We start from the raw sequence: 11,995 nt of genomic DNA on the forward strand, positions 1-11,995 counted from the left end.
AGCGACACCAGGAAAAGGTTCTGAGGCGCCTTGAGGGATCGAGAAGTCAGCACGGCCATGATCACCAGGATGTTCCCGACGATCGTCACGACCATCATGAAGGTGATGGCTATCGCAAAGGCTGCGGTGGCCTGTGGCGTGTAGGGCGGGGTCCTGACGGCGCTGCGGTTGCAGGGTCGGGGGCCGGAGACGAAGCTGATGTTCCTGTTGGGGAATCCGCTGAGCTCCGACAAGCAGGTGGCGTCCGGGGCGGCTGCCATGTTGAAGAAGGTGCTGAGACTCTCACAGGACGACACTCAGCAGAACAGGCTGTGAGGAACCATCCACAGGATTCTCCAGGTCGAGGACAAATGGAGTCTGGACGGTCGTTGGTCAAGGTGACGCCATGTGATGGTTACACCACGAGGGAGATCTGCAACACACAGACACACAACGCTCATGACACAAGGTCTCATAGTGTGAGGTTAAACTTCCCCTGTTGCGCTCAGCTGCTCGTCTACAAGGCTGATGTTTGTGTGTCGCATCAGTTTCAAGCTGTTCAAGTGGTCAAGTGATTTGTATCTTTAGTCCCACAGGTGGCGCTATAACCACCATAACATGGGATGTGTTATGAAAGGTTCTACTGTAGTTTACTGGGGGTTTTTTTATAGTGAAAAATCCTTTTGCGTTAAAAATCCTTTTGCGTTAAAAAGGATGAATCTGCACGTTCACAACTACGTGTTCCTCTTCAACAAAATCATATCTTTTCTCTTTTGAAAAACACTGGAACATTTTCCTGTGAAAATCCAACATATTCAACGACAGGTTTCTTCACTGAGTGAACGTCGCTTCGTCTGGAGTCACATGTGGATCATCTGTACTTTGTGCTCATAAACCAAAGCTTTTTACTTATATCAATTTTAAATATCAAAAAGAAACTTCTTAACTTTATATAAATAGAAATTCAGTTCAAACTTGAGACGGATCCAGTGAAATTAAGATGATGATGAAAATCAGCTCCACTTGCTGATCATCACGTCATTTACATTTCCTTTCACTTTTATCTCAAATGTGCAAAGACTTGGTTGGAAATATGACTTTAATCATGTGACTAGAGCATATGATTAAATGTATAAATATATGAACACAGCCATTTATCATAAAATTACTTATTTCAAAATAAAGGATTGAAGGATATAGTGTTGAGTTGTAATGGAGAGATTAGATATTTTCTGTATTTTTATGTGGCAGAAACCTCTCGTAAATAACCTCTCGTTATTTATTGATTATAAATGTCTTCAGTTTTAGAAATTAATCCATTAATCTGGAAGTTCCCTTTATCTTCATTAATCCACAGAACTCTACTGTAACTGTGATTCACACCTTAAATGAATATATATATACATATAATGAATACATATAATATAAATGTAAGTATACATAATTAAAGTATTTCACATTCCAGACGCTCTGATGTTGTTCACTAAAATAAAATAGAACCATTATCATGTTGCCCGTGATAGTGAAGAGCAGAATCTCACAGAGTCAGAAAGCATCACTTACTGGAACATGAAGAACATGAAGAACGTGGAGAACATGAAGAACATGAAGAACGTAGAGAACGTGGAGAACGTGTGGATCTTCTTCTCCTCAGAGTCGGAGGCTCTTCCCATGACCACAGCTGACCGAGCGGGGTCCTTTCAGCAGAGTTCGGACCCAAGTGTCCGGTTCAGACTCATGAGGAGTCCGAGGTCCGGTCTCCAGCAGCAGGACCAGCCTGGAGAACCAGGACCAGCACGAGCACGAGCAAAGGTGCTGGTGTAAAACCAGAGGCGACAGTGGCTTCATTGAGATTCATTCATCTGAGATGATGGGAACGTGCACGAGGCTCCTCAAGTCCCGGAGTGTGCGCACAGACTGAAGGAGGACGTGCACGATCACAGAGGAGTTCACAGGAGGAGCGAGGACGCGCTTTTTACGCGCAGCTCACAAACCCACACAAACACACAAACAGACACACACACACAAACACAGGTTCAACAAATAAATATGAAATAGGTTTAAGGTGAATAACCCGTCTGTGATTAGTGTAATGTAAATACTTAAATATGTGTTTATACATATAGATAGACAGATACAAGTTTCATATATTTATTTATCTTAATATATAAAGTACAGTACATTACAGTATTGTTGAAATACACACACACAAAATATGAATATAGTCATTTATTTAAAAAAAAGAAAATCCTCTGATTCTGACTGCGTCTCATCCTGTGTTAAATCCACGAGTTGTATAGCGCCATCCTGTGGTCAACAGCAGAAACTACAAAATCAATCATCAAAACTTTTGAAATTAAAATAGTAAATGTACTCGAGTAGTGTACTCGAGTACAGCTGCTGAAGAGAGGGGGGGATAGGAGTTAGAGCAGCTCCACATAATTAGCAGGAAACATCCCATAGTGTCCATCAGGTGCGTAACCTCTCCACCAGCCCTCGTCCACCATGTCGATCCCACTGATGATGTCATCAGGGTCAAAGGTGATCTCACTGTCGTCCACTGTGGAGCAGAACTGGGTTTAACAGGCTCTATTTGCACTTTAACACGATATACACATATATATATATTTATAATTATAACTAGATCATTAGAGAGTAGAATCAGGTGTTAGCTGTTAGCTCAGTAGAATTAGCTGTTAGCTCAGTAGAATTAGCTGTTAGCTGTTAGCTCAGTAGAATTAGCTGTTAGCTGTTAGCTCAGTAGAATAAGCTGTTAGCTCAGTAGAATTAGCTGTTAGCTGTTAGCTCAGTAGAATTAGCTGTTAGCGCAGTAGAATTAGCTGTTAGCTGTTAGCTATTAGCTCAGTAGTATTAGCTGTTAGCTCCAGTAGAATTAGCTGTTAGCTGTTAGCTCAGTAGAATTAGCTGTTAGCTCAGTAGAATTAGCTGTTAGCTGTTAGCTCAGTAGAATAAGCTGTTAGCTCAGTAGAATTAGCTGTTAGCTGTTAGCTCAGTAGAATTAGCTGTTAGCTCAGTAGAATAAGCTGTTAGCGCAGTAGAATTAGCTGTTAGCTGTTAGTTCAGTAGTATTAGCTGTTAGCGCAGTAGAATTAGCTGTTAGCTGTTAGCTCAGTAGAATTAGCTGTTAGCTCAGTAGAATTAGCTGTTAGCTGTTAGCTCAGTAGAATAAGCTGTTAGCTCAGTAGAATTAGCTGTTAGCTGTTAGCTCAGTAGAATTAGCTGTTAGCTCAGTAGAATAAGCTGTTAGCGCAGTAGAATTAGCTGTTAGCTGTTAGTTCAGTAGTATTAGCTGTTAGCGCAGTAGAATTAGCTGTTAGCTGTTAGCTGTTAGCTCAGTAGTATTAGCTGTTAGCGCAGTAGAATTAGCTGTTAGCTGTTAGCTCAGTAGTATTAGCTGTTAGCTCAGTAACGTACCCGCCTGGTAGTCGTACACAGCTCTGGCACAGATGTTCTCTCCGTTCGCCTCTGCACCGTTCTCTTCAGCCTTTAAACGAACCAAACGTTAGTCAGATTCCCCCATGACACAGGGGCAGAGGTCAGAGGTCAGAGTGGACTCACTGTGTGGTGACCCAGCTCCAGGTTTTCATACAGATTCTGATCTGGTCCCACTGCTGGTTCTTCTTCTGCTGCTACATACAGGTACTCCTGAGATTCTGCTGAGGGTCAATTCATCACAATAATGACAGGATATTAAATATAAAATAAATGTACCAATGCAACACTTCATATTGTCTCTGCTCATCCCTGCTCCTCCCTGGTCCCCTCTGCTCCTCCCTGCTCCTCTCTGCTCCTCTCTCCTCCTCTCTCCTCCTCTCTCCTTCTCCCTGCTCCTCCCTGCTCCAGGAGTTCTCATAGGTTGTAAACACTTGATGTTGCACATATTAATCCAGATGTTAGTGAACAGATCGTGAATCGTACCTGGAGTCGCTTCATCTGCATCGTCTTCAAACTCATCAGACCACTCCTCCTCCCCTATGACACACAGTGGGTCTTTAACATGGACTGTGTACAAAGCACCAGACACTACTACATGTATATAAGTGTCTTACCTGCAGGTTGAACAGGGGAGTGTGACAGATGTGAGGTGTAGTAAGGGGCTGCAGGGGGTGAGACGGGCTGGACAGGAGACTGGACAGGAGACTGGGGCTGGACAGGAGACGGAGACTGGACAGGAGAAGTCTTGACCCCAGCGGTGGGAAACTGAGGCATCCTCAGAGTTTCCCTCTCAAAGGATTTCTGAGACAGAAACGGACTCTGCAGCTTCCCTGGAGGACAGAGTGCGTCAGTGAGCCTCGTCACTCCCAGTTTATCAGCGGGTGTTTACTGGTTAGTGCTGGTTACCAGGTCTGGATGTAGACGATCTGTCGTTGGCCTCGAAGCTCTGCTCCCTCTGCTTGAAGACGTCTCTGGGGTTAAACGCTCTCTGAGATATCAGGGATTTGGCCTCCTGAGGACGACAGAGAGATTCCATCAGTAACGATAAACTTCTTCTTTCATAGATGAACCGTTGAGACTCACGTTGGCTTTCTGCACAGATGCTGCAGCGCTGATTCCCGTCCTCTTGATTTCTGATTCCTGCTGATTCTACAACAGACACACGATGTTGTCTGTGATTTTATATTGACATTAAAAGAAACAACTTTATCGTAGAACCTGCAGTTTGTCACCAAATAACATTTCAATCCAAACCACCAGAGGAAACGCTGCATTTGTTCTTGATTATTTCAGCAGCAGCAGCGCAACAAATTGAAAAGTAATTTCCTCTCCTCTCCACAAGGAGGCACTTAGTGAGGAAACAGCAACTCGTAGCACTTCCTCTCACTTTGGAAAATAACCAGGATGAGGACATCTTCTTGTTTGTCTTAAACTCCTCTTCATTGCTTACATGTGTGAAGTAAGACTTTCTATCTGTTACTGATGAAGATGATGATTGGTTTAAGACCTGATAAGATAACTTGAGGAGTATATTTCTGGTAGTTTATGATGTCACATCTAAGATTTGTTGTTTCTTCGTCAGCTTGGTGATAGAAAAGGGTCACCTTCACTCAGTTCACTGTAGCTTCTGCTGTTTCTGGTGTTTTGTGGCTCCAATTACAAACTTAAGTCTCAAACATCAAAGGAAAATAACAAATCTGTTTGAAGTTGAATCCTCTCACCGGTCGCTGCTGCTGCTCTCGTTCCGCTTCCTCTTCTCTCTGCTTCTGATAAAGTCTGACGTGGAAATAACAGAAGAAGCAGAAACCACAGTGATGGAGTCCCTGGTTCTGAGAAGGTGTTTGTGCTCACAGGGCCTGATTATCAATCTGAGAGGCCCAGGGCCAGAACCTGTTGTTGGGCCCGAGTGGAGCTCACGTCAGTTTCACCCAGCAATGCACAAAACTGAAATATTTAAATAACTCATCGACCGTAAGAAAAGGGATTCGGTGAATTGTACAAATGGTTAAAGTCATTCAAGTCTTTTTTGAAGCTAAGTTAACCAGGGACAGCTTCTGAAATGTGAATACTTCATAGTTTCTCAGTTTTTGTTGGTCGAACATTTAGAATTTATTCAGTTGAGCTTCAGGGAACATTTTCGATGGCTAAAGGAAACATGTGATGTTTGGATCTGGGCAGATTCACTTTGAACAGATGTCTTTGACTCACTTGTCCTGTTCGATCCTCTGACCTCTCTCCTTTGACCTCATCTCTCTCTCCCTCGTCTGCTTCACCTCCATCTCCATCCTCTCTCTCTCCATCCTTTGTCTCTCCACCTCGGCTCGTTTGCTGTCCTCCTGTCGACTCACCTCTGCGTCCCTCTGAGGAGGAAATCATCTTCAGTTAGAATCCGTTCAGCCTCGACTGAGCTTCACAAGCGTGATGATTCTGATGTGTGAGAACCTGAGTCTGGAGCCAGAAGTCGTCCTTCTTGGTTTGTTGAATCTCCTCCACAGCGTTGACCTTACGATACACGGAACCCTGGAAACGCAGCAGAGGATGAGTTGTGGACATTTCAGCCTGAGCGTGAACAAACCCACCACACGTGTCTCCTTGTCTCCTCACCACAGGTCCTCTGGGCGCATCTCTGTATTCTGTCTTTTGGTGGAAATTAAAGTTGGCTCCTGACGCTGTAGAAACTTTTGCCAAGATGGTCTGCGGCTCCACGTCGTCATCCCCCCGGGCGTTTATCGTCACATGGGCTCCCTGTGGTCACACATGTGTCACAAAGCTGCACTGACAGAAGGTGGAGCCACTAATGGAAACTTTGGTGGAACATGATATTGTCTGAGTGGGTGACGTCAAAGACATCTTTCTCTCCTGGACCATTAGAGACGACTCCAGCCCCTGTTATTTTATTTTTCCAGAAATCTAAAGCAGTTAAAAACAGTCAGACTGACCTTGAGGAAACTGGCCATGGAGCTCACATGATTGGCACAGAATCCTTTACGAGTGTCCTTCACACCTTCACCTGTCTATTCACACACAAAGGGTTTTACATGTGAGGACATTGTGTGTGTGGTCAGGTCAGGAGCCGGGGGAGAAACATTGTTAACATATCAGGTAACACAAAAATTGTGTGTGTGTGTGTGTGTCTCACCCAGTTTATGAGGACATATTTGGGCAGGCCAGAGTTTGGGTCCTCAACACGACAGAAAGCGTACATCACCTTCCCACTGTTCAGCTCCTCCACCATCTCCTCTAAACCACCATCTGCACAGAGACACACACACACACATTCATGCTGATTCCTTAAACCTGCAGTGTGGAATTGTGTCTCCCTCTTCTGGCAGTGGGACAAACTACACAAACAATGTTACACACAAGTCTACAGGTGGACTGTCTTTTTAGTCTCTAATCCTTCCTCTGCCCAGACACCAGGACCGACAGGTTTAATCTGCATAGTGTGGATAGACAGTGGGTGGAATCTAAATAGAACCAATTAGTACAATGTACAAATTGAGAGGTGGTGGAAATGCTATAATTCAGAATTGAGTTAAAGTGACAGATGTATTTTGAATAAGGTCTCACCTCCCTTCTCTGCCAGGCGGATCTCGTTACTGTTCCCTTCATACGTGAACAGGGCCCTGAAAACACAACACAACCACAATGTCAGGGTGTGGACACAGTTCCATATTTCAGTCAACAAGGAAGAGAAGTGAGACTCGTTTCATTTCCGAGAGAGATCAAACTCACCAGTTTGTGTTCGTCTTTCCGTCCACCACCTCTTTGTAAGCAGCCATGAGGGCAGCACCGTTCTTACTCAGGTTCACTGCCATGTTCCTCCACGTCTCCTCACTCACAGTCCAAACCCGCGGCAGACTAACTATCCCACAGCTTCAGGAGGAATCAAACGCTCCAGGTGGATGAATAAGAGTTTCCAGTCTCAGAGCAGAGAGAGTCTGAAGAGTCAAACCTGTCAGGGAAGAAAATCAGAACCTGATCAGCCACATTCTTCTACAGGTAACTCACCTCCGAGCCACACTGTAGCTCACCCACCTCAGAACCAGGATCTGAACAAGAACAGCTGCATTAACTCGTATGCTCCTATGAGAGAGAGAGAGAGAGAGAGAATCAGGGAGAGAGAATCAGAGAGAGAGAGTCAGAGAGAGAGAGAGAAGGGTGTGTCTGACAGCTTACAGTCGGGACCTGTTGAAAGACGATCATCCTCAGTTCAGAAAGTCTAAACCAGGGGTATCAACATACGGCCCACCAGGGGGTCCAGCTCTGGTCCTATTCCCATTCGACGCACTCTATCATATAGTTTCTTACATAGAGGAACCACAACAAATCGCGGGAGTTGTTTTTTTTTCAGAGTTTTTGGAATGTTATGTCAATTTTTCTCACTCGACAACTCATTTGTCAATGTTACACAGATTCTTATTCTGCGGAAACCGATTAACTGTATTTAAAGTCACATCTGCATTTTAAGAGCATGCTGTTTAAAGGAGCATTACATCTCCTAAAGCTTTTTATTCAGAGTATTGGTGTTGATGTGTTGTAACGTGTTACAGTGAAAAGTAAACTTGTCTGCTAACTTTGGTTGTTGGTCCCTAGAGGACCTCTAGGACCGTTATTACTTCAAGTTCATCAGATCCTAATCATTTCACAAGCTCAGCAGGAAGTAATTGTTCTTTTCCAAACTATTGTTTTTTTTCAAAATAAACTACAAAGCCTGAGTGGTCTCCAAAGAGGGAGCTAAAGAGACAGTTTTCAGGCGTCCTGGGTCTGGATCATTTACTGTAGTGAACACCTATCTCCCCCAAACTAGAAAGTCTATGGGGACGATAACTAATTGATCATCTGATCAGAGTTGGTTGAGTGTTTTGGTTTCAATAGCTTCACTGAGAGCTGATGGCTGAATGGATGGATGGTCATCCTTGTGAAATCTATACTCATGCATATTTACATTTATTTAATGATTATATATTAGTACATTATACGCACACACATGTATTTAGTCTGATACACTAAATACACATCCGACAAGAGGAAAACAGTAGGTTGATGGGAGCCCGGTCAGAGACACCATATATTCCACCGCCAGGGGGAGCTGTAACACAGGATGCATTACTGGAGACTCATTTGATTTGTCCCTCAACACTTTGTCCTCTGTCTGTGTCTCTCTGCTCATTGGCTCCTGCTGAAGACGTCATGAAAAAATACTTTAACATGATATTTAAAGATTCAATTTGATATCATTTTACAGACACGTCTGTTTGAATGAGTCACAGGAAACGGTCCCAGCCTAACACATCTTCACACACACAAACACACATATACACACACACGCACACACACACAACCCTGTTAGTGAATGAAAGGGTGATTGATGGACTGAAGCTGATTAGCAAATTACCTCCTGAGGGTATAAGCCCCCCCCCCCCCATCACCTCCACCATAGTCTTACCTCACACATACACACACACCGACACACACATACTCTCTCTCTTTTCTCAACTACTCATCGGTAACATGTGTAAATGTGTAAATGTGTGTGTGTGTGTGTGTTGTGTGTGTGTGTGTGTGTGTGTGTGTGTGTGTGTGTGTGTGTGTGTGTGTGTGTGTGTGTGTGTGTGTGATTGTGTGTGCGTGCGTGTGTGTGTACATATATGTCTGGGAATTTAAAGGATGCTGGTAACACTTTACACCACAGGCCCTAATACCCAGTTTAATGATTTAAATGATTCAGGTCCCACAAGTACAACCTCCTGCTGGTATTTAAGAGACCTGCGTATTTCAGAAGAAAAGAGAAATAATTGATCCAAAGTGTTTGTGTGAAAAGTCTCTGGCCACAGTCGAACCACGGACTGTAAAGAAAGATGGACCATCTCCTCTTCCTCCAGAAAGGAAGTTAAATATCAAAGATGCAAATGCTGCCGTCTTGCACCAATCCCGTCATTTGCAGTCAGAATCAGTTCAGTAGTGATGGTGGAACCAATCAGGGTCAGCTGTCAATCATCATGTCTCAGCCTGTTTTTATATCATCAAATATCTGATTCAAGCCAAACTGATCAGAAACACTTATTTAATGTCTACTTTGATTCTTTAGTTTGGTCCATGTCCCGTTTGCTAACATGGAGGAGGAGGGGCTAATGGCCTATGATGCAGGCGGCCACCAGGGGGGGATAGAGATGATTTGGTTTCACTATTAGAAGTTGTCTTGTCGTCCGTGTTTATTTACGCCCTCTGAAGGACATGGGGTTCAAAAGTTTGTTTTAATGTTTAATACTTTTATTTTGAACTGTAATACAAGATGAAATTGTAGGAGAGGATGAGACGTGTTGTTAACGTGTGAGGATGAGACGTGTTGTTAACATGTGAGGATGAGACGTGTTGTTAACATGTGAGGATGAGACGTGTTGTTAACGTGTGAGGATGAGACGTGTTGATAACGTGTGAGGATGAAACGTGTTGTTAACGTGTGAGGATGAGACGTGTTGTTAACGTGTGAGGATGAGACGTGTTGTTAACATGTGAGGATGAGACGTGTTGTTAACGTGTGAGGATGAGACGTGTTGATAACGTGTGAGGATGAAACGTGTTGTTAACATGTGAGGATGAGACGTGTTGTTAACATGTGAGGATGAGACGTGTTGTTAACGTGTGAGGATGAGACGTGTTGTTAATGTGTGAGGATGAGACGTGTTGTTAACGTATGAGGATGAGACGTGTTGTTAACGTGTGAGGATGAGACGTGTTGTTAACGTGTGAGGATGTGACGTGTTGATAAGGTGTGAGGATGAGACGTGTTGTTAACATGTGAGGATGAGACATGTTGTTAACATGTGAGGATGAGACATGTTGTTAACATGTGAGGATGAGACGTGTTGTTCACGTGTGAGGATGAGACATGATGTTAACATGTGAGGATAAGACGTGTTGTTAACGTGTGAGGATGAGACGTGTTGTTAACATGTGAGGATGAGACGTGTTATTAACATGTGAGGATGAAACGTGTTGTTAACGTGTTCCAGAGGAGCTGCAGCTGCAGACAGTGGGTCTTTAACAGCTGCTGGCCATGACCTCACTCCTGAACCATGTCCATTCACACACATGTTGTCTTAAATGAACTCAACACAGAGGTCAGACTGACCCCGGTCGTCAACAACACGTCAACAACACAACTCCACCCTGTGAAAACCACAGAGATAAGATTAGTGGACAGTTTGTAAAATAGCTACACTTCTCATCGGGGGGGGGGGGGGGGGGGTGTTAACAGTTTGGCTTTACAGCATCTCATTTCCTCTTTGTTTCTGTGCTGTAATGAGCTCTGAGCTGTGTAAACACACACACACACACACACACACACACACACACACACACACAACCTGGAGCTACACTTCATCATTCCTTCTGTGTCCCTGCAGGAATTCCTTGTTGCGGCTCCCAGAAGCTGCATGAGGAACATGTGATCCAGAGGCTCCGCCCATCAGAGGTCATGTGACGACATGGACACCAGTACCTGTCGGATATATCCGAAAGGTCAAGGGTCAACTTCACAGTGACGTGGTAGAATCCCATGAAAACACTTTTCTGGCCATTTGTCTTATTGTAATTCTCATTCTAACAGATACACGTCCCTCGTTGTTTGTAGACATCCGGGCACATCCGTGTTATTTCCAGGCCCATGAGCAGGAGTGACGAACCTGAGACCTTCGTGTTCACAGTCGATGTCATGGACGACTCACTAACTGTTCTCTAACTGTTCTCTAACTGTTCAGTAACGTTTCCCACTCAGTGACGGAGCTTTGGAACGATCCATCACAGTCGTGACCTCCTCGACCCCGTCAGGCACACTGAGACATGAACCCTCTGCTGCAGGGGGATAAAACCTGAGCGGGAGCTGTGTCTTGAAACTGAAACAAATGTTGTTCACACACACACACACACACACACACACACACACACACACCAGCAGCTGTGTGAATCAGCAGGAGGGGGAGTACACAGACGGCTCAGTCTCTGGCTCAGCTCCAGACACTAAAGATTCTCCCCCCTGAAGCGATGCAGGACCTGGGGCGACGAGGGGAAGAGGCTGCATACCTCCGCTCAGACGTAACCCCCAGAACCTGCCTCCCACTGCCGGACCAGTCCCCGACCTCCTCCTCCACCAGTCAGGAGAACACACTGCTTGTGTGTACATTCATGTGAGTGTGTTACGGCTGGAGAGACCCAGAACAGGGAGGAAATCCCTCTTTTGTTTCCGAGGAAGCCGAGTGTGTGTTTTGTGTGTTTAATGTAGGAAACTGAAACATGGTGGAAGCAGGAGGATGGATGTGTCTCGCCTCCACTTGACAGCCACTGGGAACCAGACACTTCAGTAAATACATTTAAAGAGAAACTGGTTCAGACCACGTGTCAGTGATGTGTCAGTGATGTGTCCACTGTGCTAGGTGACGCCCCCTGGTGGTTTGTGAGCTGCTGCTCTGAAGCCTCAGTTTTACACAGCGGTCAGAGCCATCTTGGTTTTTAAAACCAGAAGTAACCATATTTGGAGGAGAAGGGGGTGGAGCCTGAG

At 44.7% G+C, this 11,995-nt stretch overlaps 2 protein-coding genes across 4 annotated transcripts in view; both read right to left on the reverse strand.

Moving 5' to 3' along the window:
- Positions 1-1,883, reverse strand: part of LOC133974685 (alpha-2A adrenergic receptor) — a 4,401-nt gene extending 2,518 nt beyond the window's left edge. Inside the window, exons 1-2 of the mRNA XM_062412337.1 lie at positions 1,543-1,883; positions 1-412 (exon numbers count right to left, since the gene is read on the reverse strand). The exon at positions 1-412 is cut by the window's left edge and continues 2,518 nt beyond it. Coding sequence (XP_062268321.1) covers positions 1-260 — 260 coding nt within the window. The 5' untranslated portion in view covers positions 261-412; positions 1,543-1,883. The remainder of the gene's footprint in view (positions 413-1,542) is intronic.
- Positions 1,884-2,116: 233 nt separating this feature from the next.
- On the reverse strand, positions 2,117-7,593 carry dbnla (drebrin-like a). 3 transcript variants are annotated; one of them, XM_062413605.1, is made up of 15 exons: positions 7,474-7,593; positions 7,171-7,390; positions 7,006-7,061; positions 6,575-6,687; positions 6,375-6,449; positions 5,878-6,180; positions 5,644-5,795; positions 5,157-5,211; positions 4,519-4,584; positions 4,342-4,447; positions 4,050-4,265; positions 3,919-3,972; positions 3,559-3,656; positions 3,415-3,484; positions 2,117-2,539 (listed from the first exon to the last, which is right to left on the reverse strand). In XM_062413605.1, the coding sequence occupies exons 2-15, from the start codon at positions 7,251-7,253 to the stop codon at positions 2,403-2,405; spliced, it is 1,584 nt and encodes a 527-aa protein (XP_062269589.1). In that variant the 5' UTR covers positions 7,254-7,390; positions 7,474-7,593; the 3' UTR covers positions 2,117-2,402. The 3 variants fall into 3 exon arrangements, with proteins under 3 accessions (XP_062269589.1, XP_062269591.1, XP_062269590.1); XM_062413607.1 differs by lacking the exon at positions 7,474-7,593 and having other exon boundaries at positions 5,878-5,955; positions 6,040-6,180; positions 7,171-7,424; XM_062413606.1 differs by lacking the exon at positions 7,474-7,593 and having other exon boundaries at positions 3,559-3,653; positions 7,171-7,425.
- Positions 7,594-11,995: the final 4,402 nt, after the last annotated feature.

This window comes from Platichthys flesus, chromosome 19 (assembly GCF_949316205.1).
Source record: "Platichthys flesus chromosome 19, fPlaFle2.1, whole genome shotgun sequence".
Classification (NCBI taxonomy): domain Eukaryota; kingdom Metazoa; phylum Chordata; class Actinopteri; order Pleuronectiformes; family Pleuronectidae; genus Platichthys; species Platichthys flesus.